At 37.9% G+C, this 27500-nt stretch overlaps 1 protein-coding gene across 1 annotated transcript in view; it reads left to right on the top strand.

Moving 5' to 3' along the window:
* The window catches only part of nr6a1a (nuclear receptor subfamily 6, group A, member 1a), a 267283-nt gene that overhangs the window by 28180 nt on the left and 211603 nt on the right, over positions 1 to 27500 (top strand). The window contains exon 2 of the mRNA XM_061980571.1: positions 15012 to 15059. Coding sequence (XP_061836555.1) covers positions 15012 to 15059 — 48 coding nt within the window. The remainder of the gene's footprint in view (positions 1 to 15011; positions 15060 to 27500) is intronic.

Raw genomic sequence — 27500 nt, forward strand, 5'->3', positions numbered from 1 at the left:
TCTCGAGAGAAAGGACGCTTTACAAGTAAAAGAAATTGATAAACATGTCAAAAATAAGTTTCGATGGGACTGGATGGAAAGGGAAATCACTGATACTGTTGGGAAGAAGGAAGTTACGACTTTGTTCGGTGATTTTATTCGGAAAATCGATCGTCCCGGAAAGGTTTTGTGCACGTGGTGTCATGATAATATTGACTATGGATCACGAGGTTTCAAGGCTTTGGAAGTACATGCGAAACGCCAAAAACATATGAAACAACTTGAAGCAAGGAAAACGAACTTTTCACTAGCTGGTACTTTTGGATGTCAACCGAAAGTGAGCAAACCTTACGGACTTCATCCTTTGTTTACATCGACAACTGCCGTAGACATGGAGAGGAAAGATCCACCCAAACAACCCACTTCAGTTGCAGACAGGGTTGTTAATAATGAGGTAAGCTAAAAAATATTTGCTTGCGAAATACGCATGTTTGTTTTAAATATTAACCAATTATTGCTTTGCGAAATATAAATGGGTTTTTCTAAAAATAAAAAGCCACGTGAAAATATATTATGAAATTACAGAAATTCAAAGAGTCGCATTATTGATTCCAGTTAACAATTTATTTGAAATAAATTAGCATATAATACTATTTTGTAATATTAAGTTCTTATATAGTCTCTTGAAACAATATTGTCAGTAGTGTAACAATCTTGAAGGTAAATATTTTCACACTTGTTTCATGCAATATGTCAGTGTCCTCACATTATTATTATTTCCTATTTTCAAATATGAGTAAACAATACTAAACATGTTTAATTATTTTCATAAATTTATATCCTATATACTATTTTCCTGTAGATAATAACACTGATCAATGTGACACCTGTGGATGTGAAATGAACACAAGATGTAAATATTAGTGACTAAATACTGTTGGGACTGAACCATATACAGTGATTCATTAGGATAATTGGGTTATGTGTGTTCTATTAATGATGTTTTCATGTCTTTAAACACTAAAATATTTTCTTCAAATGGTGCTGTCTGTTAATTTTAGCATGTTAAATTGGTGAAAAACCAGGAGCTTCAGGGTGCGTCGCCCCCCTTGTCCCCCCACCAGGGCACCGCCCTGGACCTGGCCTTCATCCCCCAGACCCCCGGAAATGTTCTCAGTCTTTTTCATTGTGGTCAAGTCACATGCCTGAAAGCGGTGCGGCTAATTTATGAATTTTCTTTGCCGACGGCGAACCGTGTCAATTTTGAAACACCAAATTTTGATGCGCCCGGGAAAATTTGGTGAGTTTTCATGCACACCACGGGCCTCAAAAATGTGTCGAAGCGTAGAAGAATAAACTTGGCAGTTTATGTTGCTCGGGCCCTAATCATCACTTTATAACAAAATAATTTGTCACTTTCAAGAGGCGGAGGGATACAACACTGATGTGAACTTGAGCGCACCTCGGATGCAGCACTGCGGGGTCTTTGTCAGCCAGGAGCAGTGGGGAGGACAAAGTAGACATTGTGTTGAACTGCGCTACACACTGAGGTCAAGGGTCAGGTGAACAGGTCAAAGGGATAGCCGCGGAGCAGCCTATGAAGCCGGCGCTCCTTCCCCAGATATGGTTTGGGGGTCCAGAGAGGAGCGTCACGTGTGTCCGAGTCCAGACCTGCTGATGGGATGGTTCATAGAGTAGATGTTCTGACCCTTCTGGACCTTTTCATGACCTCCTTCAAGGAGATTTTGTGTCAGGCTTTGCTTCCTCGTGACTTATGACGATAGACAAAAGGCACTGGACTGATTTCCATAAATGCTGAAGATGACTGACACGTCTACTGGACCTTTTGGGTGGGTCGGACGTCATCTGAAATTGGATAATTCTGCTCCCTTAAAGAGGCAGAGTCATGCATTTACTATGAACCTCTCACAGGGTTATATTCAAGCAGTGTTTCAATATCAATCCTTTGTACTTGAATATAATTGTTAGGAAGTTATGAGAAGATTGAGATGTTCATATCAGGGTTTTATGTTGCCGATTTCGATGATTTATGAGTGAAATTGGCCAAACTCGATCACGTCCATTATCTGTAAATGTTTTGTTTATTCATAGTGATTCTCAATATTTATTTCATGCAATTGTTTAATCAAGTCAAAGTCAAAAGCACACTAACTACCGTAAATTCCGGACTTTAAGCCGCTACTTTTTCCCTAAGCTTTGATGCCTGGCGCCTTATAAAACGGTGCGGCTGATTTATGGATTTTTCTTCGCTGACGGCTATAAAGCAAATAGTTTTCATTAAACACATGCAAAGACGCTTACATGTTTTTTGTTATTGTTTGAGCTATGGCGTCATCTTTTGGACGAGTTCGCTCACTGCAGGTACTGTTGGGTGAATGGGAATTCTTGTTGTTGTTGCTTTGAACCGGAAGTAAAAATGCCGTTCTGTCTCCTAATCGTCTATACCATTTTTACTCGTATGGATTCTTCATTCATCCCTCCAAGCAATGTTTGTAAGTTTTACAATATAACTAAAACAATTCTTACTTACTAAACCGTCCCATCTGTGATGTCTGTAGGAGTGTTTTCATGCATATTTGAACGTGCTATCGTAATGTAATGATGCTAGCGTCGTTACCATTAGCTAATATGCCAACACGTTTACGAGTGTCTGTGTTAGCATTATTAATTCACAATGGCATTCTTTTTGTATTGTTTCAGTTTCACAAATTCCTCATGTAAATTCACCAAAACGTCACCGTGGAGTTGTTTAGCTGATTGAAGAGCTAGCTTGCGCAGCTAGTGGGTGCATGACTAGGACTTCTGTTTTGTTTGATCATCCGTTTTACTGCTGTGTTACAGACACCGTTTGGAAGCAATTAAGGTATGCAAATAAACATTTACAAAATATTTCTGTGTAAATAACTCATTTCACAACATATATGTCTGTAAATATTTTTTTTTCTAAAATTTAGTGAGTGCGTCTTGTATACCAATGCGCTCTATAGTCTGGGAAATACAGAACGCTACTATTTAGTACTTTTTTTTAAATACTTTGGGTTTTTTGTCCTCAAAGTCCTCCTGTGTCCATAGAATTATTCAGAGTTTGTAAACATAAAAAAACATTAATATATCGATCTTAACACTCTAGTATTGATCACATACTGATACTATAATTGATATCAACACTACACATTTATTGATTGGTGAAAAAGAGCAGCCCACAACTGTTGTATTATCCTCCATAACTGCCATTAATCGACTTGTTAATTTCCTGTTAATAACAGCTTACTTTCTGCTAGGGCTGGTTTGATAAAAAGATACCAATATATATCGCGATACACACGTAATCGATATCAATATGCGTTCCATAAAATGTCTATTTTTTTTTCTTTTTCGTCGGATGAAAGCGGATGTTGCAAAGCAAGGTTGGTTGCGCAGGAAGTGATCACTTATCAGTGGGAGTGGCATGCTAACAGCCAATCAGGTGACAGTGTCAACTATCACGTTTGGTTGATCAAAGTCAATCAATCAAAGTGTATTAATATAGCCCTTAATCACAAGTGTCTCAAAGGGCTGCACAAGCCACAACGACATCCTCGGCTCAGATCCCACATCAGGGCAAGAAAAAACTCAACCCGATGGGATACAATGAGAAACCTTGATTCTTTGCATGGAGTGAGAAGAGAAATTCAAAATGACATTTATAGCTACCGGTAATAGTTTTTCTATCTTCACATTTTGTATGAACAAAGAGAAACCGGAGAAGAACAATTTCCTGCCAGGCAGTTACAGCTGTGCTCTGAAAGGTGAGCGTGGTTAAGGTGGTGTCGTTTTGAAAAAATCTCCTAAATCTGCCATACTTTATTCCAATGGAAAATCAATAAAAAAAAGTAATAATAAAAAAGCAATAATAATTAAAAAAAACAAAAAAAAACACAGTTTTTATTGATATTGATTACGTGTCTATCACAATATATATTGATTTTATCGCCCATGTTATAATGAACTCAGGGTAGTTTTGCGACACATAGAAAAAGAGTATTGATTGGTTCCCCCTGATCCACCTATAGCACAGTACGGTTAATAACGCCTCATTTATTTTATTTGGACGATTATCTGAGCTATTTTTCAATGATATCAGATTTATCGGCGTGATGTCATAGTTCCTTGTATCAGCCCGATAAAGATGAAATATTTACGGTGCACTCCAAAATCAAACGGTACTAGCAAAACAAACCCAATAGTTTCTTTCAACCGGACCAAAAACGAGGAAGGCACTTTGTCACAACGAAGTTGTCAATGCTGTGGCACAAGTCAGAAATGCGGTTGGCTGTGAACGAGTGGAAACTTCTTCCCACTTGCCGACGACCCCATCTGCTCCTTCAAGGCCCTCTGAGGCAAACGGAACCTTATGAGTGTCTCCGCTAAAGGGGCGGGGGTTGGATTGAGCGCTGCCCGAGGCCTGAGAAGACCTGGCAGCAAGGCCATCATGCATTGGGTGGGAATACAATGACCTGTTTGTGGCGGCTGGCTTCCTCTCATCCATCTTACAGTTGCTCGGTCCGATTGAAGGATCGATCGATTGATTGATTGATTTTCGCACAATGCTGATGTCACCGAAGCCGCCGCTGTATTGTGTAATCTCGCAAAACATTTCCTGTGCTGCACTACTCGTGTCAGCGGTCACACTGTTTTTTTAATTGTATTTTTCAATTCACGGATGAGACTCATATTGAGAATGGAAGGACTTGGAATTAAATGTTGAATATCTGAGTCAGCGCTGGATATGTATTAGTTAAGGCTGCATCGATAAAAACGATTAATTTGATTAGATCTACAGTCTGTTGCTTCGATTGTTTATTAAAGTAAATACTGAATTTCCCGGACAATAGAGCACACTGGTATATAAGCTACACCCACTAAATTTGAGAAGAAAACAATATTGTTCCATATATTAGCCGTACCGGATCATAAGTCACAAATATATACGTTGTGAAATAAGTTATTTACACAAAAATTGTATATGTAAATGTTTATTTACATACTTGTCTGTAACACGGCAGTAAAACACTAGCTAGCTCTCCAATCAGCTAAACAGACTCCATCACTCCACGGTGACTTTTTTTTCTAGGAATCTGAAACAATACAAAAAGAATGCCATTGTAAGTTAATTATACTAACACAGACACTCGTAGGCTTGTTAGTATATTGGATAATGCTGACAACGCTAGCTTCGTTACGTTACGATAGCACGGACGAATATGCATGAAAACACTCCTACATGCATCACACATGGGACGGTTTAGTAAGTTAGAATTGTTTTAGTTATATTGTAAAACTTACAAACATAGCTTGGAGCGATGAATGAAGAATCCATATGAGTAGTAACGCTAGGGACGGTTTTACTTCCGGTTTAAGGCATTAAGACAGGAAGTACATTTTCAACCCGCAATACGTACAGTGAGAGAACTTGACCGAAAGACGGCGCCATAGCACAAACGATAACACACCTTTTCAGTCCTCTGCTTGGGTTTAATGAAAACTATTGAACACAAAACATTATGGCCATCAGTGACAAAAAATCCAGAAATTAGCCACACCTTTTTATAAGCCGCAGGGTACAAAGCGTAGGAAAAGTTAGTGGCTTATAGACCGGAATTTAAGTTAGTAATGCGTCAATCATAGAGCACACATAATAAATAATACAAAGAAATTATTTTAAAAACCCCAACGAATTCATTCTAATGAAACAAAAAGAAAGCAGTGGTGTGTTTGCCGTAATCTGTGTGCCGGCAAACTTTAATGTACACATGTTTAAAGTGCAATTTCAATGTTGTTGATGTGCATTTATTAGAAAAAAGAATGAAGGTTATGGCAAGCAATTTTTGTGCACTTTCTCTTCTCACTCCATGCAAAGAATCAACCGGCACACAAGCAAACTTGTCACTCCCACTGATCAGTGATCACTTCCTGCGTTGCTCGTTTACCAGAGAGCGAGTGCCTTTGTTCATGCAACCAACCTTGTTTCCATACTTTTCCACTTTCCTCCCACGAAGAAGAAAAAAATATTGAATGTTTGATCAAACACATCATTTATCGATTGTGTCTTATCACGACATATATTGATATCGTTTTATCGCCCAGCCCCAGTGCTCGTCAAACCATTAAATGAAACAACTAATTAAGCTTTTTTCTAATCGAATGAATGGAATAAAGACTAGAACACACTCTGCCCGGCGTTCAGATATGTGCCAAGTGTGGACCTGGGTGGGTAACCTTAGCCATCTGCAGGTGTGGACCAGGGACAACAATAAAGAAGATTTGGATCAAGGATCCTGCTGATGTGTAGGTGAAGGCAAAGGATTTGTTAGAAGTGTACAATATGTTTTGAAATTAAATAACTGTTGAGGTGTTTTCATGACGGCCTCGTCCACCAACTTCTCCAACCATATGTCGCCTTACTGTGAGGAATGTAGATCAGGTTGTTCTGGAAGGATACATGACACGGTTGTGTGTGGCGCCCAAATAATCTTTTCCACAACATTGTAGATGGAGTGGATGACTGACGAGAGGCTTCACGCCCTTTATTGCAGTCTGCTATAAAGGGATGGTATCTTCACATTTGAACCGATAGGGTACCAATTCCCAATACCTGATCAATTGATACCGGTAGTCAACGGTACCAATTTTTGGTACTTGTTTTCGATAATAAAATATAATTTTTATGACAACTGCTGTCCAGTTGTTAAATCTTGTTTTGTTTACAATATGACATGAAGTTGCAATTACAGTTTCAAGTCCAAGACATTGGATGGCAGTAGTGAGTAGTTTATGGTGTGTTTGTTGTTGTGCCCTAAAAAGTGTTAAGACTGTAAGTATTGTTATTGTTATTATTACACACCAACTGTTGGATTGTAACGTGCATCTTAGTTGTAGTTTTCATTAACACATTTGGAGATGTTGAAATGGCAGTGTAAAATCGTTAATGTTAATCAGTTCATGCTAATGCTATATTAGCATCAAGTTGGCACTTTTTTGGGAACATGGAGCCTTACTTTACTTACGCTGAAGTGTTTTTTAGTCACTTCCTCTGTTGGCATTGGAAATTGCAACATTACCTCGAGGTAGTTTGGCTGAGACTGCTCTCAGTGCTGCTGGAGTGATCGCCAAGTGCCGAAGTGCCAAGAATCTGCAAAAAAGTACCCATCCTTAGCCATGACTCATGTCCGAACTGTTATACAGTAGGTAAGAGATTCATATGGCCCCATTCTTTAGTGGATCTCCCGTGAAAGGAAGAGGGTGGGGTTTAATCATTTTACAATGTAGTCTGCTGAAAACGATGGAAAGTGCCACTCTACATAGCAACTGACACTCTACATAGCAACTGACACTGTGGTCAAAATTTGAATTGCCACAAAACACATTTTAAGATATTCAACATGACGGTGACATTACTGGTAATATCAGCTGAGGGGCGTGTGAGTCAACACACACTCAGAGCACTTACAAGCGGAAACCGTGTGGAGACAGAAGAGGGAGAATGGACGTATTTTGGCTTCCAAACTAATGATAAAGGTGAAGCTATAAACACTGAAGTGCCGCTTTAAAACATATTGTAGCTAGCTAGCAGCTAACGTCTCTCCACAGTGTTTTAACTACTTCTAAATCACTAATCCTCGCCTCCATGGCGACAAATAAAGTCAGTTTCTTACAAGTATTGTCCCTGCAGGACGAGGAATAGCTAAACATGCTTCACTACACAACGTAGGGCGGGGTTCAGCAACCTTTGAGCCACATGTGGCTCTTTAGCACCGCCCTAGTGGCTCCTTGGGCCTCTTTCAGAGATGTGTGAAAATGGAAAAAGATGAAGAAAGTTGAAAGTGTATCTTGTGTTTTTTCTATGTTCATTTAATTTAAAAAAAAAAAAAAAGATGAAGAAAAAAATATATTTTTTGTTTCAATATATTTTCTGTAGGAGAATAAACATGACACAAACATTCTTAATTGTTAGAAATCCCACTGTTTATATTAAACATGCTTCACTGATGAGAGTATTTGGCAAGCACCGTTTTGTCCTACTAATTTCAGCAATACTTGAACTCATCGAAGTTTGTTTACATTTACAATTTTCTCCGACGCTACCACAGAAAGACCTGTTTTATGCCACTCCTTCTTTGTCTCATTTTGTCCACCAAACTTTTTATGCTGTGCGTGAATGCACAAAGGTGAGCTTTGTTGATTTTATCGATTTGCTGGAGTGCTTATCAGGCATATTTGGTCAATCCATGGCTGCAAACTAATTGGTGCGTACATGCTATTTAGGCTCGCTGTATGTACATATTGCATCATTATACCTCGTTTGTAGGTATATTTGAGCTCATTTAATTTCCTTTACTTATGTCCTCTGTGTATTTCATTTATATGTACATGTCTCATGACACATTATCTGTATGTAATATTGGCTGCATTTGTGCCATGTTGTTCCAGACCACAGAAAACATTACCCAGCTCGCAAAAATTTTAATAAATCTATTAAAAGAAGACAGCCTGCCGTTTCCTTTAACTTGGACACACACATCTATACCTTTGATCATTCTAAGCCAGTCATTTCCAGAACTTATCTCATCCTGTGAGAAGCTAATGATTTCCACTGTTGCAAAAATGTGTAGAATAAAAATTTAAATACAACATTTCTGTCAACAAAGATTTGCGTCAGCCTTTGATAGTAGGCTAATATAGACACTTACATCATATGTTGCCTTCATTATAAGACTTAAATAAGATTTTTTATTTTTTGCGGCTAAAGACCGATTTTTTTTTTTGGCTCATTCAACATTTTGGGTTGCCGACCCCTGCCGTAGGAGGATACAATAACTAACCGCTAACAGCAAGCTAGCGCGCCTGAATGTAAACAAATGGGTGTATCTATACAAATATCAACTGTAACGATACTAAGTTGAAGAGCCGTATCTATCTAGATAGATAGATAGTACTTTATTGATTCCTTCAGGAGAGTTCCCTCAGGAAAATAAAAATTCTAGTAGCTATTACAATGATTACATTAATATTTTTTGTTATCACAAAATCATTTTTTAATTGTTTAATACGTCTGCTGACACAAGATAACTTAATTATGACCATTGTATGATCCTGTAACTACCTGGTATTGAATCCATACCCATAAGTTGAAGTATCAGCCAAAACTAATGTAAAGTATCCAAACAACCAAAAAATAAGTGATTATTAAATGTAAAGGTAAGTGTAGACAGAACATGTTAAAACAGGAAGTAGGCAGATATGAGCAAAACTAGCAAACAGGAAGTGACGATGCTACACTACACTGCACTGACTGGTACAGTAAGAGCTCTAAACAACTGTCGGCGAATGCCCAACTGAACATTTGAAGACGAGTGCGATGTGAGGGTCACGAGCGTGTATGTCGCCTGAGGTGGAGCTGAGAGAGGTGGAGCTTGTGGAGGTTTTAGAGGTGAAAGGTTAAAGATGTAGCCTCTCTTTGTCAACAAACAATGGGCCACAGCGGAGCAGGCGCCGGCTGCATTGGCTGCTCCTTAAAGCCTCCTCCGCTTCTGGCTGCAATGGTCAATAAGATGTCCTGAGGATTAGAACCAGCGGCCGCACTCTGGGGGGTCCACTGCTGCCTCACAATATGGACCAAGAAACTCCTCAAACCAAGCAATAACATCTTGAATTGTTGACTTGTTGAAGTGTTTTGTATCGGTCGATGTCGAAAATTATTTATATTTTTTGTGATCTATTAAAATGATGAATAATTGTACTGGGAAGTGAAAATTTCCCAGTTGCTAGTCAGAATTTTTATCTGGATGTCTGATACCCTAGTCTGAAAGTCGGAGCATTTTCACCAACCCTGAGTTTGCTTCAAAGATGGCTGCTCTGAATGTAAACAATATTATGAGCTTCTGTGATATCTGGTTTTAGCACTTTTGATTACCGTATTTTTCAAACTATAGAGCGCGCCGGTATATAAGCCACACCCACTAAATTGTAGGGGACATTTTTTTTCCATATACAGTATTTGCCGCACCGGACTATAAGCCGCAGATATATATATATATATATATATATATATATATATATATATATATATATATATATATATATATATATATAGTGAAATTAGTTATTTACAAATAAATGTTTTGTAAATGTTTATTTACATACCTTAATTGTTTCCAAACTGTGTCTGTAACATGGCAGTAAAACGACTGATCAAACAAAACAGAAGTCATCGTCATGGACCCACTGTCTGCGTAAACTAGCTCTACAATCAGCTAAACAGACTCAAAAACTCCACAGTGACGTTTTGGTGAATTTACTGAGGAATTTGTGACACTGAAACAATACAAGAAAAATGCCATTGTAAGTTAATAATACTAACACAGACACTCATAAAAGTGGTAGCATATTTGCTAATGCTAATGACTTAATTACATCAGAATTGTGGCACTTTGATCTAATTTTGTACTTTTTAACCCAATTGTCATGGATTTCATTACTTGTTGCCATGCTAGAAGTATGCCAGCTAGTCCCCTGTTATCATGCTAATGTTAGCATGCTAACACTTTATGCTAGCATTTCATCTAATTGTACTTTTTAACCCAATAGTCATGGATTTTGTTACTTGTTGCCATCTTAGAAGTATGCCAGCTATTCCCCTGTTAGCATGCTAACGTTAACATGCTATCAGTTTATGCTAGCATTTGATCTAATTTTGTACTTTTTAACCCAATAGTCATGAATTTCGTTACTTGGCGCCATCTTAAAAGTATGCTAGCCCTTCACCTGTTAGCATGCAAATTTTAGCCTGTTACTATTAGCAAGCTAACATTTCATGTGAGCATTTTAGCTAATTTTGTACGTTTTAGACCTAATAATCATGACTATACAACTTTTGAACATGCACAAATATTTATTCTGGTGGCTAACAATCCAAAAATAAATAATACAGGTATTTTTTTGGGGTAGTATTCAGATTAATACAACCATTGCCACAATATGACTGAAAACTGTATCACAATATAAGTGTTTTACATATATATTTTTTTTGTACCTATGGAAAATATATTATATGGAAAATATATGAAATGTTACTTCCTCTGATTATAATCCCCTCAGCTATAAAGGCAGAAAGGAAATGTCAACACCAGCATGGAAATCACTCAAACAATGTCAAGAAAATAGTAAAATCACATTGAACACTGAACAATAAGACCTTAAAATTAAGGAATACGTAAGAAATGCTTCATAAAGTATAAGAAAATGTTGCAAAGTGTGAAAATGTAAACAATAGAGAAACCTGACAACTATTTTCTGCAGGTTTAGTGCCAGGAGGTTACAGCTGTGCGCTAAAGGGTGAGCGGGGCTAAGGTGGTGTGGTATTCGCAATCTTGGTGGGAACGAGCGCCTTGCATCATTTACAGACCACATTGGTCCTTTTGGAAAAAAATACAAAAAAGTACCATGCTGTTGAGGTAGGCCTGGGTGATATGGCCTCAGAATAAAATATCACCAAAAAATTTAAATAATTTTTTTTTGCAGATTTAAAAAAAAAAAAAAAAAAATGTGTAGGAAATACTTAATAAAGTGTAAGAAAATAGTGCAAAGTGTGAAAATGTAAACTTAGAGAAACCTGAGAAGAAAATATTTTCTGTAGGTTTAGTACCAGGAAGTTACAGCTGTGCTCTAAAGGGTGGGCGTGGCTAAGGTGGTGTGGTCTTTGAAAAATCTCCCAAAAAGTGCCATAATCCAGGTGACTATAGTCCAGTCCAGGTGACTTTTCCTCGTTTAGCTACAATTTCTTCATTTTGACATTCTCTTCTCACTCAATGCAAAGAATCAACTAAACTTGATAGTTGATACTATCACCTGATTGGCTGTTAGCGTGTCAGCGATCACTTCCTGCGTCGCTCGGTTCCCAGAGAGCGAGTGCCTTTTGTCCATGCAACCGACCTTGCTTTCATACTTCCGCTTTTTTCCGACATATTAACCAACAGTTTTTTTAATTGATAACAACAACGTGTCTATAGTGATATCTTTTCATCGCCCAGCCCTAGTCGTCACACATTTCATGCTCTTCCCTTAGAGTTGAAGTAGAATGTCGTCAGAAGATCCAAGCAACGGTTGGTGCTGACATCAGTCATGGTTCAGGTTAAACTTTCCAAGTTTTTAAAGGAGTGCCCTGTCAGCGCAGCGAATGAAAAATAAATAAATCAATGGAATCGCACAAAACATGCACACGTGTCTGCACACCGTCGGTGTGTCATGGATCAATATGTCCATTCAGGGTGGCGACTGAGGCACGTGTGTGTGTGTGGGTGGGTGTATGCCCCAGGGAAAACATATGCTCGTGTTGACTAAGGGGACTATGGAACAGGGGGGCAGCTGGCATGTGCGAGGTCAGGGGTCTCCAGCTGTTGGTAGGATGGTACACCGACATCGATAGGGGACGACGCGGGGCTTTGAGAGCCCGCGCTAAGTGACCGCCTGGCCGTGTGAGTGATGGAGCTCGCCAGGCGGGCACGTAAGCGAGAAGCGGGGAAGTCTCCAGGCGACGGGTGCACAGATGGGATGAGTCCTCACCGAGGTTTAGTGGGGAGCGTTGTAACTCTAGGAACTAATATAGTTTGAACAAGCTGGAAAGTCTCATCACAATCTGGTTTGTCGCTCACCAAGAATCAGATGTACAATGGCTTAAATGTTTCTATGGCTGAGCTTGGAACTCAAAATACTCGTAATACTCGTAAGGGAGTGAACTGAATGTAATTGGTGAAAAATACCACCATTTTTACGTCTAACATGTATGGAGGTTACCGCATTTTTCGGAGTATAAATCGCACCGGAGTATAAGTCGCACCTGCCGAAAATGCATAATAAAAAAGGAAAAAAACATATAAGTTGCACTGGAGCCCGGCCAAACTATGAAAAAAACTGCGACTTATAGTCCGAAAAATACGGTAGTTAGTGTCAGTTTGTTTGGAACACGCATACAACTACAATGCGTCACATATTTCCAGTTGTTTCATTACAGCACGCGCGAAAAGGAGTAGGAAGAAGCCGAGCGTACTTAATAATACCCCTTTTCATGTCATAGCAGTTTTGTCCTATTTCTTTGTTCTCTGTAACGGAACAGTGAATAAATAATAAACATACCATAATTAAGTAAACAAGTATTAATACAAATATTAGACATACAGTAAATACACACGATAATGAAAGTTCTCATAAATAAATAGTTAAGTAGTTTATGGTTCACCTAAGAGATGAATGAGATTATCTCATTTAAAAAAAAAAAAAAAAAAGGTTCAAGATGTTTATTGTAATTCTTCTTCTTTGTACTGGGAACACTTGTAGTTTGAACAGTCTCTTAAACTGAATCATATTAATGTTTTGTTTGATTCCCTTGCTTAATCCATCCCATAATTTAATTCCACATACTGATATGCTGGTAGGTTAATTTGTGTCTCTATTACGAAAACTTTTTTTTTGACACACTAAATTTTTTGCACAAAAAGCTTCATTATGTCTTCTTATTCATATAGTTTTCAAATGTTCTTGTAATCAGACAATATTTTTCGGTATACAAGATGGAATTTTTTTTACCTGACATGTTTTAACTGTCATCTGCAGTCTTCTTCAGAAGGGTCCAGTAAAAAAGTCCATCTAATATACCGAAAAATATTGTCTGATTACAAGAAAATATGAAAAGTATATTAATTTTTTGCATTTGAATTTTGTGAACTAAATGTTTTTTTGTTTTTTTTCATCAAATTAGGCTGACAATTTCTTTTAATTAATTTTAATGTAGTGTAAATAAAACAAAAAATGTATAAAAATTCATTTTGAAAATATTTAGTGTATAAATATTTGTTGCTTCAAAACTCAACACTCACTTGATTAGAGGGGCACTGCACGTTTTTTGGGAATGTTGCCTATCGTTCACAATCATTATGAGAGACATGACGACGGTTGTATTATTTTTTAAATGCATTATAAATATTAAAAGATAATTAAAGTCAGCTTACAGCGGAGCCAATGGGAGCTCCACTATTCCGCCCATAAAATTCGATAAATAACCATTCAAAAAGCGACAACAAGACTCAATTTACGTGTCATGACTTGAATTAATAACAAGTATTAGTGATGTTGTTATTATAAACATTAACTCAGACCAACTATTTATAGCACCACCGTGATCACTTCCTGTGTCCCTATGTTTACATTATCAAGGGGTCTGCTGCTTCCTCGCTTCCCTGCTTTCTGTAAGTTTTTTGTAATTCATAAATCATGCATCTCACCTGAAAAGTACAGTAGATTGCTGAGGATATAATCTGAAAAGTTTGGACAGTTTGACAGCTATTTAGGACCTGGAACTGACGAGAACGAAAAGTGCTTGTTCCCTTTTTTCTTGATTTACCAAAAGGGGTTCTTGAAATTTAAAGCAACAAATATTTTTACACTGATTTTCCCCCTCAAATTTTTATACACTGAATTTTTCTGCACCAACTTTTTTACAATACATTTTTTATACACACATTTTTTATTTGAACTGATTTTTTTTGTGCACTGAATTTTACAACACCAACACTAAATTGGCCCTAGTGTGTGAATGTTGTCTGTTTATCTGTGTTGGCCCTGCGATGAGGTGGCGAGGGTGTACCCCGCCTTCCGCCCGATTGTAGCTGAGATAGGCTCCAGCGCCCCACGCGACCCCAAAGGGAATAAGCGGTAGATAATGGATGGATGATTTTTTTTGTGCACTGAATTTTACAACACCAACACTAAATTGGCCCTAGTTGTTTGCGCACACTGCAGCTAGTCCTGGATAAATGAACCAACCCCCCACTCTTTAATGCTACAGTTACACGCAGGATTCTCACAAGAATGAGGCAAAAATTCATCCAGACCCACTGTGTGTAACTCATTTGTCGATATTGTCTTCATCGAAAGAAGACTTGGTGTCTTTGCTAACCCATTTGTGACGTTTCTTTCAGGCTTTTATGGGGAGCCCACATTGGAAGCTGAACAGAATGACAGCATGGGTGAGTCAGACATTTCATTTTTCTCACTTTTTAAGTACTTTATTGCCAATTGTTCCCTGAGAAATATCTTTGACAAGGAAGGTCTGCCTGATCTCTGCGTTGTTATATTTAGTATGGTTTAGCACTTTTCTTGGCCATAGGGTTTGAAAGTGTGACGTGGAAGCGCACTGCATTATGGGTCTTACTGCATTGTAATAGCATCTTTACATTGGGTTGAATGCAAGACTCTGTTCTAAAGTTGTTTTTCTTCTGAACAAGTTCCAAATTTGTCCGAACGTGCGGCATACATGTCATTTCTCACTAGTTTGTTTTTAAAATGTTTGCAATTTAAAAAAAAACAACAACAACAACTACCTTTTCACGCTGTCATTATGGAGTATTGTGTGTAGAATTTTGAGGACAAAAATGTATTTATTCCATTTTGGAATGAAGCTGTAACATAACAAAGTGAATAAAGTGAAGCGCTGGATGCCTGTATTATTTATCCACTGTTACAAGTGGCCCTCTGAGGGCAGCTATAACTGCCACGTGGCCCTCAATGAACACAAGTCTGACACCACTGATATATATTTTATCATATATATCATATTTTATTGTTATTATCATACATTTATTATCAATCTTTTCATTTAATTTCTTTGTATTAATTTTTATTAAATCACTCTTCATAACATCTATTTTTTACTCTAATTTCCTTATTAATAACTTATATTTCGTGTCTATTTGTTGCGATACATCTTATTTTCTAGTCATGTTTCATGTTATTGATTCTTATTTCATATACAATTTTTTTCTTTTTTCTGCCTTATCATTGTCATTCGATGTAGAGTGCCACCTGGTGTTAAAACAAAATATATTTTATGTTATATATATTATTATCAATCTTTCCATTTAATCTCTTTATATTAATTTTTACATTATTCCATGTGGCCCTCAATGAACATCAGTCTGACACCCCTGATATATTTTATGTTATATATTTTACCATATAATGTACTTTATGTGTATTATATAGTTAATATGATCTTTTTTTTTTTTCATTTAATCTACAATAACTTATTAAATTATTCTTAATAACATCTATTTTTACTTGTATGTCCTTAATGATTGACATTTGATGTCTCTTTATTGCAATGCATCTTATTTCCTATTTATTCATTCATTTTATTTCATATACTATTTTTTTCCCCCCTTTTCTGCCTCATCATTGCCATTAGATGTAGAACGCCACCAGGTGGTAAAACATCCATCCATCCATTTTCTACCGCAGATAGACAGACAACATTCACACTCACATTCACACACTAGGGCCAATTTAGTATTGCCAATCAACCTACCCCAGGTTCATGTCTTTGGAGGTGGGAGGAAGCCGGAGTAACCGCAGGGAACCCACGCAGTCACGGGGAGAACATGCAAACTCCACACATAAAGATACCGAGCCCAGGATTGAACCCAGGACTTTTCGTATTGTGAGGCACACGCACTTGCCCGTGGTAAAACATGACGTATTATATTTTATGGTATATATTGTATTACTTTTATTTTTATATACTTTTTTTTTTTTTTGCATTTATTATCAATCTTTCTATTTAATTTATTTATATTAATTATTAAACTACTCCTATTAACATATATTTTTTACTCGTATTTGCTTAAGTATTTAATGTATTTTTCATTCATTATATTTCATATATTTTTATTTTTATTTTTACTGTCTCATTACCACTGAGCGCCACCTGGTGGTAAAACATATTATATATTTTATGGTATATATACAATTTTTATATATATATTTTTTGCATTTATTATCAATATTTCTATTTAATCCTTTTATATTAATAATTAAATTACCCCTATTAACATCTGGTTTTTTTTTTACTCGTATTTCATTATTAATTTAAGTACATAACTTACTTTCTATTCATTCATTAATTGTATTTCTGTTTTTGTTTTTTTTCTTCTTTCTGCCTTATCATTGCCCTAGATGTGATAAAACATATGTATTTTATTTTATATTTTATATTTTTATTTTTACATTTATTATCAATTAATCCATTTTAATCCCTTTATATTAGTTATTAAACTAACCCTATTAACATCTATTTTTTCCCCTCGTATTAAGTTGTCTGTCTATTTGTGTTGGCCCTGCGATGAGGTGGGGACTTGTCCAGGGTGTACCCCGCCCTCCGCCCGAAGCAGCTGAGATAGGCTCCAGCACCCGCCGCGACCCCGAACGGGACAAGCGGGAGAAAATGGATGGATGGATGGACGTGATTTTCATTCATTTAATGTATTATTACTTTTTCTTTTTTATGCCTCACGATTCCCACTAGATGTAGAGCGCCACCTGTTATATTATATATATATATATATATGTATATATATATATATATATATATATATATATACTGTGTATGTATGTATATATATATATATATATATATATATATATATATAATTTTTTTTTTACAGTCATTATCAGTCTTTCCGTTTAATTTCTTTATTTGATAATTAAATTACTCCCATTAACATCTATTTTTTAATCGTATTTACTTATTCATAATTTAAATATATAACTTATTTTATGTTTATTCATTCATTTTATTTCATATTATATTTCCTACCCCCCGCGATCCCAAAAGGGACAAGCGGTAGAAATGGATGGATGGATTATATTTCCTTTTTTCTGCCTCACCATTTCCATTAGATCTAGCGCGCCACCTGGTGGTAAAACATATCATACATTTTTATGGTATATTTTTATATATATCTTTTTTACATATATATATATATATATATATATATATATATAGAAAGATTCATTATCAATCTTTCTATTTAATTTATTTACATCAACAATTAAATTACTCCTATTAACAGCTATTTTTAACTCGTATTTCCTTACTAATAATTTAAATATATAACTTATTTTCATTCGTTCATTTTATTTCATACATTATTACTTTCCCTTTTTCTGCCTCACTATTGCCATTACATCTCACGCGCTACCTGGTGGTAAAACATATTATATATTTTATGGTATATATTATATTTTTATGTTTTTTTTTACAATCATCTGTCTTTCCGTTTAATTTCTTTATATTAATAATTAAATTACCCCTGTTAACATCTATTTTTAACTCGTATTTCCGTATTAATAATTTAAGTATATAACTTATTTTCTGTTTACTCATTCATTTTATTGCATATATCATATTTCCTTTAATCTACATCACTATTGCCATTAGATCTTGCGCGCTACCTGGTGATAAAACATATTATATATTTTATGGTATATATTATATTTTTATATAATTTTTTTTACAATCATCAGTCTTTCTGTTTAATTTCTTTATATTAATATTTTAATCACCCCTATTAACATTTTTTTTTTTTTTTAAATCGTATTTCCTTATTAAAATAATTTAAGTATATAACTTATTTTCTGTTTACTCATTCATTGTATTTCATATATTATATTTCCTTTTATCTACATCACCATTGCCATTAGATGTAGCGCGCCACCTGATGGTAAAACATTGTATATTTTATGGCATATTTTTATATACAGGTATTTTTTTTTTTTTACATTTATTATCAATCTTTCTATTTAATTTATTTACATTAACAATTAAATTATTCCTATTAACATCTATTTTTTACTTGTATTTCCTTACTAATAATTTAAATATATAACTTGTTTTCATTCGTTCATTTTATTTGATATTTGATATTATTTTCCCTTTTTCTGCCTCACCATTGCCATTAGATCTCACGCGCTACCTGGTGGTAAAACATATTATATATTTTATGGTATGTATTATATTTTTATATGTTTTTTTTTTTTTTTACAATCATCTGTCTTTCTGTTTAATTAAATTACCCCTATTAACATCTATTTTTAACTCGTATTTCCTTATTAATAATTTAAGTATATAACTTATTTTCTGTTTACTCATTCATTTTATTTCATATATTATATTTCCTTTTATCTACATCACCATTGCCATTACATCTCTTGCGCTACCTGGTGGTAAAACATATTATATATTTTATGGTATATATTATATTTTTATGTTTTTTTTTACAATCATCTGTCTTTCCATTTCATTTCTTTATATTAATAATTATATTACCCCTATTAACATCTATTTTTAACTCGTATTTCCTTATTAATACCTACTCAGTGGCCTAGTGGTTAGAGTGTCCGCCCTGAGATCGGTAGGTTGTGAGTTCAAACCCCGGCCGAGTCATACCAAAGACTATAAAAATGGGACCCATTACCTCCCTGCTTGGCACTCAGCATCAAGGGTTGGAATTGGGGGTTAAATCACCAAAATGATTCCCGGGCGCGGCCACCGCTGCTGCCCACTGCTCCCCTCACCTCCCAGGGGGTGATCAAGGGTGATGGGTCAAATGCAGAGAATAATCTCGCCACACCTAGTGTGTGTGTGACAATCATTGGTACTTTAACTTTTAACTTTAACTTTAATAATTTAAGTATATGACTTATTTTCTGTTTACTCATTAATTTTATTTCATATATAATATTTCCTTTTATCTACATCACCATTGCCATTAGATCTCGCGCGGTAAAACATATTATATATTTTATGGTATATATTATATTTAAAACATTTTTTTTACATTTATTATCAATATTTTCATTGCATTTCTTTATATTAACAATGAAATTACTCATTAAAATGTATTTTGTACTTGTATTTCCTTACTAATAATTTAAATATATAACTTATTTTCATTCGTTGATTTTATTTCATATATTATTATTTCCGATGGTGGGGGAAGATGCCGGACAGACCTGGCAGGCCCATTAGCATTGTGAGGGTCTGCTGGGAACGTCTAGCAGAGTCTCCTGTCAGAGAGAGTTTCAATTCTCACCGCCGGAAGAACTTTGAACATGTCACGAGGGAGGCACTGGATATTGAGTCCGAGTGGACCATGTTCCGTGCCTCTATTGTCGAGGCGGCTGATCGGAGCTGTGGCCGCAAGGTGGTTGGTGCCTGTCGTGGCGGTAATCCTAGAACCCGCTGGTGGACACCAGCAGTGAGGGATGCCGTCAAGTTGAAGAAAGAGTCCTATCGGGTCCTTTTGGTTCATGGGACTCCAGAGACAGTGGACAGGTACCGACTGGCCAAGCGAAGTGTGGCTTTGGCGGTCGCGGAGGCAAAAACTGGGACATGGGAGGAGTTTGGGGCAGCCATGGAAAACGACTCCTGGACGGCTTCGAAGCGATTCTGGTCAACACTGTGTACGGTGAGGATGGTGTTCTGCTGACCTCTACTGCGGCTGTTGTGGATCGGTGGAGGGAATACTTCAAAGACCTCCTCAATCCCACCAACACATCTTCCTATGATGAAGCAGTGCCTGGGGAATCTGTGGTGGTCTTTCCTATTTCTGGGGCTGAGGTTGCTGAGGTAGTTAGAAAGCTCCTCGATGGCAATGCCCCGGGGGTGGATGAGATCCGCCCGGAGTTCCTTAAGGCTCTGGATGCTGTGGGGCTGTCTTGGTTGACAAGACTCTGCAACATCGCATGGACATCGGGGGCGGTACCTCTGGATTGGCAGACTGGGGTGGTGGTTCCTCTCTTTAAGAAGGGGAACCGGAGGGTGTGTTCCAACTATCGTGGGATTACACTCCTCAGCCTTCCCGGTAAGGTCTATTCAGGTAACAGTGTGGTTTTCGTCCTGGTCGTGGAACGGTAGACCAGCTCTATACTCTCGGCAGGGTCCTTGAGGGTGCATGGGAGTTTGCCCAACCAGTCTACTACCAGTGCTTTGTGGACTTGCGAAAGGCATTCGACCGTGTCCCCCGGGAAGTCCTGTGGGTAGTGCTCAGAGAGTATGGGGTATCGGACTGTCTGATTGTGGCAGTCCGCTCCCTGAATGATCAGTGTCAGAACTTGGTCCGCATTGCCGGCAGTAAGTCGGACCCGTTTCCAGTGAGGGATGGACTCCACCAAGGCTGGCCTTTGTCAGCGATTCTGTTCATAACTTTTATGGACAGAATTTCTAGGCGCAGCCAAGGCGTTGAGGGCATCCGGTTTGGTGGCTGCAGGATTAGGTCTCTGCTTTTTGCAGATGATGTGGTCCTGATGGCTTCAACTGGCCAGGATTTTCAGCTCTCACTGGATCGGTTCGCAGCCAAGTGTGAATCGACTGGGATGAGAATCAGCACCTCCAAGTCAGAGTCCATTGTTCTCGCCCGGGAAAGGGTGGAGTGCCATCTCCAAGTTGGGTAGGAGATCTTACCCCAAGTGGAGGAGTCTTGCTCACGAGTGGGGGAAGAGTGGATTGTGATATCGACAGGCGGATCGGTGCGGCGTCTTCAGTAATGCGGACGCTGTATCGATCTGTTGTGGTGAAGAAGAAGCTGAGCCGGAACGCAAAGCTCTCAATTTACCGGTCGTTCTACGTTCCCATCCTCACCTATGGTCATGAGCTTTGGGTTATGACCGAAAGGACAAGATCACGGGTACAAGCGGCCGGAATGAGTTTCCTCTGCCAGGTGGCGGGGCTCTCCCTTAGAGACAGGGTGAGAAGCTCTGCCATTTGGGAGGAGCTCAAAGTAAAGCCGCTGCTCCTCCACATCGAGAGGAGCCAGATGAGGTGGTCCGGACATCTCCTCAGGATGCCACCCGAACGCCTCCCTTGGGACTCATTCCATATACACAACAGCAATAATACCGGGGTTAGAATGTGGGTACAGTATGGATCCTTCAGTTGGCTGCAGGGGGCGGAAGGGAGACGTCCCTGTCGCTGCTCCACCACCCAGAAGATGTTCCGGGATTAAAGGAGCGAAACATCCGTGAAAGGTGGCTCCCGGCTGATGACCCTGCAGCCAGCACCACATGGCACTGTCGGAGGTGCGTCAGGCAGTAATGCCCTGCAAGTGTTAACTTGTGCTTACATCTATATATAATGTATATGTATGTATGTATATATATATATATAATGTATATGTATGTATATATATATATATATATATATATATATATATATATATATATATATATGTGTGTATATATATATATATATATATATATATATATATATATACACAGGTAAAAGCCAGTAAATTAGAATATTTTGAAAAACTTGATTTATTTCAGTAATTGCATTCAAAAGGTGTAACTTGTACATTATATTTATTCATTGCACACAGACTGATACATTCAAATGTTTATTTCATTTAATTTTGATGATTTGAAGTGGCAACAAATGAAAATCCAAAATTCCGTGTGTCACAAAATTAGAATATTACTTAAGGCTAGTACAAAAAAGGGATTTTTAGAAATGTTGGCCAACTGAAAAGTATGAAAATGAAAAATATGAGCATGTACAATACTCAATACTTGGTTGGAACTCCTTTTGCCTCAATTACTGCGTTAAAGCGGCGTGGCATGGAGTCGATGAGTTTCTTGCACTGCTCAGGTGTTATGAGAGCCCAGGTTGCTCTGATAGTGACCTTCAACTCTTCTGCGTTTTTGGGTCTGGCATTCTGCATCTTCCTTTTCACAATACCCCACAGATTTTCTATGGGGCTAAGGTCAAGGGAATAGGCGGGCCAATTTAGAACAGAAATACCATGGTCCGTAAACCAGGCACGGGTAGATTTTGCGCTGGATCTCAGGAAACAGAGTGGACCGACACCAGCAGATGACATGGCACCCCAAACCATCACTGATGGTGGAAACTTTACACTAGACTTCAGGCAACGTGGATCCTGTGCCTCTCCTGTCTTCCTCCAGACTCTGGGACCTCGATTTCCAAAGGAAATGCAAAATTTGCTTTCGTCAGAAAACATGACTTTGGACCACTCAGCAGCAGTCCAGCTGGTGTCGGTCCACTCTGTTTCCTGAGATCCAGGGTCAACGCAGCCGTCTACCAGCAAGTTTTAGAGCACTTCATGCTTCCTACTGCTGACCTGCTCTATGGAGATGGAGATTTCAAGTTCCAACAGGACTTGGCGCCTGCACACAGCGCAAAATCTACCCGTGCCTGGTTTACGGACCATGGTATTTCTGTTCTAAATTGGCCCGCCAACTCCCCTGACCTTAGCCCCATAGAAAATCTGTGGGGTATTGTGAAAAGGAAGATGCAGAATGCCAGACCCAAAAACGCAGAAGAGTTGAAGGCCACTATCAGAGCAACCTGGGCTCTCATAACACCTGAGCAGTGCCAGAAACTCATCGACTCCATGCCACGCCGCATTAACGCAGTAATTGAGGCAAAAGGAGCTCCAACCAAGTATTGAGTATTGTACATGCTCATATTTTTCATTTTCATACTTTTCAGTTGGCCAACATTTCTAAAAATCCCTTTTTTGTATTAGCCTTAAGTAATATTGTAATTTTGTGACACACGGAATTTTGGATTTTCATTTGTTGCCACTTCAAATCATCAAAATTAAATGAAATAAACATTTGAATGCATCAGTCTGTGTGCAATGAATAAATATAATGTACAAGTTACACCTTTTGAATGCAATTACTGAAATAAATCAAGTTTTTCAAAATATTCTAATTTACTGGCTTTTACCTGTGTGTGTGTGTGTGTGTGTGTGTGTGTGTGTGTGTGTGTGTATATATATATATATATATATATGTATATATATATATATATATATATATATATATATATATATATATATGTATATATATATATGTATATATATATATGTGTATATATATATATATATATATATAGATATATTTTTTTATTTTTTTTTACATTTATTATCAATCTTTCTATTTAATTTATTTATATTACCAATTAAAATACTCCTATTAAAATCATTTTTTACTTGCATTTTCTTTCTAATAATTTAAATATATAACTTATTTGTGGCACAGCATGTGCCTCACAATACGAAGGTCCTGAGTTCAATCCCGGGCTCGGGATCTTTCTGTGTGGAGTTTGCATGTTCTCCCCGTGACTGCGTGGGTTCCCTCCGGGTACTCCGGCTTCCTCCCACCTCCAAAGACATGCACCTGGAGATAGGTTGATTGGCAACACTAAACTGGCCCTAGTGTGTGAATGTGAGTGTGAATGTTGTCTGTTTATCTGTGTTGGCCCTGTGATGAGGTGGCGACTTGTCCAGGGTGTACCCCGCCTTCCGCACATGTGCAGCTGAGATAGGCTCCAGCACCCCCCGTGAGCCGAAAGGGACAAGCGGTAATAAACGGATGGATTTTCATTCGTTCATTTTATTTCATTTTATTTCATGTTATTTTCATTTTTTCTGCCTCACCATTGCCATTAGATGTAGCTCGCCACCTGGTGGTAGAACATGAATGGTGTGTTCTTACTGACCGGCTTGTATTGCACACAACGTCCACCAGAGGGAAGTATAACCTTGAAAACACCAACTGTCATGCTTGTTGATGTAAACTTTATGCACAGAAACAGGTCTAAGTGGTGACGTAATTGAGTTTCTATAGAAGATGAATATTTTGCTGCATATGAGCGTACATTATATGTGTACAAAATGGCGGCCAGGAATGCGACCTTATAAGGAGGTGAGTTGGCAGGGGTGAAGTGGTGGTCCAATGTTAAGGTCCAGGGTCAGGCGAAGTTCACCACTGCAGCACCAGGTGGCACGTAGGGGGGGTCAGAGGTCGAACACAGTTCAGAAAGGGCTGACCTGGCCGCGACTCGGCCACTCCGATTGTGCGCGGCTCTCCTGCGGCCTTTTTCTCGCCCGCAGGAGCGCGGGGGGGGGGGGGGCTGTCCAGAAGTGGAAGGAAGTCCAGAAGAACCATTAAAGGCGCACATGGCATGAATAGCCCGCATTGTTGCACGCGGCCCGAGGGCTCTTGGATTTATGAGGCCAGAACCTGATAGGGTCGTAAACTTGACGAGGCGGGCTCGCCGCGGCCAGCGCTCGCCCGCCCGCCATTGGCCCATTCTGCGGCCGGGACGCCTCGGTGCACGCATCGGGCAAGGGTGACGCTCGGGTCAAGGGAGGCCGAGGCGAGGCTTGTAAATGTTCCGACAGGGCTGGGAATTCACAGACCCCCATTCAGTCGCCAAAAAACTCGGGTCAGGGGCCAAAGAGCTGCGTTGGTGACAGCTGTTTGCAGTCTTGTCTTGTCCGTGACGTCGTAGCCAACTAGCTACTAGCTAGCCAACTAGCTACTAACTAGCTCATCGCTGAAAACTGTATCGCCATATTTGATATCCATCGCGATGATTATTGATATTCTTGATGACCTAAATAAAGTTCAAGTACCAATGATTGTCACACACACACTAGGTGTGTCGAAATTATTCTCTGCATTTGACCCATCACTCTCGATCACCCCCTGGGAGGTGAGGGGAGCAATGAGCTGCAGCGGTGGCCGCACCCGGTAATATTTTTGGGGGGATTTAACCTCCAATTCCAACCCTTGATGCTGACTGCCAAGAAGGGAGGTAATGGGTCCCATTTTTTATAGTCTTTGGTATGACTCGACCGGGGTTTGAATTCACGACCTACCGATCTCAGGGCGGACACGCTAACCACTAGGCCACTGAGTAGGTTATAAGGACCAGTTACAACATTAGCATGCTAACATCTTACGCTAGCTCTTCAGCTAATGTTGTAACCTTAAAATAGTGCATTTTTATACTTGCTGCTATTTTAGGAGAAGCCGACCTATTTCCATGTCGTCATGCTAACGTTAGAATGCTAACGTTTTATGTCACATTTTGTATATTTATACCGCCAATCATGGCTTTTGATACTTGGCATGATCTTGGAAGAATGCTAACGTCTCTTATATTAGTATGCTAACGTTTTATGCTAGCTCTTCAGCTGATTTTGAATGTTTACAACTTGCTGTGTAATACTTGGTGCTATCTTAGAAATACGCTAACTTTTTCTATGTCAATATGCCAACTTTTGTGCTGGCTTTTTGCTAAATGTATATGTTTCAATCTAAAAATCATGTATTTTGATGCTTGGCGCCATCCTGGAAGTATGCTAACGTCTCTTATATTAGCATCCTGACGTTAGCATGCTAATTTTTTATGCGAGCTGTTCAGCAAATGTATGTTTACAACTAAAATTATTACATTTTAATACTTGGCGCCATCTTGGGAATACGCTAACTTGACCTATGTCTTCATGCTAATGTTAGCATGTTAACGTTTATGCTAGCTTTTTAACTGAATGTATATGTTTAAACCTAAAATGATGGATTTTAATGCTTGGCGTCATCTTGGAAGTATGCTAACGTCTTTCATATTAGCATGCTTGCGTTACCATGTTAACGTTTTATGCTAGCTGTTCAGCTAATTTGATAACTTAAAATAGTGCATTCTTAGTGCTGTCTTAGAAATTTGCTAACTTGTCCGATGTCATCATGCTAATGTTTTATGCTAGGTTTTTAGCTAATTTTGGTATATTTACACCTAAAAATCATACATTTTGATACTTAGGGCCTTCATAGAAAAATGATAGCGTCTCTTGTATTAGCATGTTAATGTTTCGATTATGCTAGCTGTTTAGCTAATTTTGTATCTTTACAACTAAAAATAGTGCATTTTAATACTTGGTGCTATCTGAGAAATACACTAACTTGTCCTATGTCATCATGGCATGCTCACATTTTATGCTAGGTTTTTAGCTAAATGTTAATGTTTAAACCTAAAAATGATGGATTTTGATACTTGGCGCATCTTAGAAGTATGCTAACATTTTATTTTAGCATGTTGATGTTTTATGCTAGCTTTTTAGCTTACTTTGTATGTTTAAAACTAAAAATCATACATTTGAATACCATGCAGTAACATATGATATAATTTCTCATTCTATTGTTTTGTCAAAATGATGATGGATTATTAATCTACTTGTTCATTTACTGTTAATATCTGCTTAGTTTCTGTTTTAACATGTTCTATCTACACTTCTGTTCAAATGGAATAATCACTTATTTTTCTGTTGTTACATCAGTTTTGGGTCATATTAAAACATTTGGGGATGGATCCAATACCGAGTAGTTAAATGGTCATACATTGGTCATAATTTAAATGTCCTGGAACGTATTTATTTATTTTATTAACAACAACAGAAATAACACAATATTTTGTGATAATAAAAAAATATTGACGTAATCATTGTACCGATTATACACAGCTCCTGTACTTGGTATCGTTACAGTCGATATTTGTGTAGATCCACTAGTTTGTTTACATTCAGGAGAGCTAGCTTGCTGTTAGCGGTTAGCTATTGTATCCTCCTACGCTGTGTAGTGAAGCATGTTTAGCTAGGCCTCAATGATACTTGTAAGACACTTACTTTATTTGTCACGATGGAGGCGAGGATTCTAATTTAGAAGTGGCTAAAACACTGTGGAGGGACGTTAGCCACTGGCTCGTTTGCTGGCGAGGACTCCGCAGTGCATCGAGAAAGCTTTCATTCTCTTGTCAATTTTAA

Source organism: Nerophis lumbriciformis, linkage group LG20 (genome assembly GCF_033978685.3).
Source record: "Nerophis lumbriciformis linkage group LG20, RoL_Nlum_v2.1, whole genome shotgun sequence".
Classification (NCBI taxonomy): Eukaryota; Metazoa; Chordata; class Actinopteri; order Syngnathiformes; family Syngnathidae; genus Nerophis; species Nerophis lumbriciformis.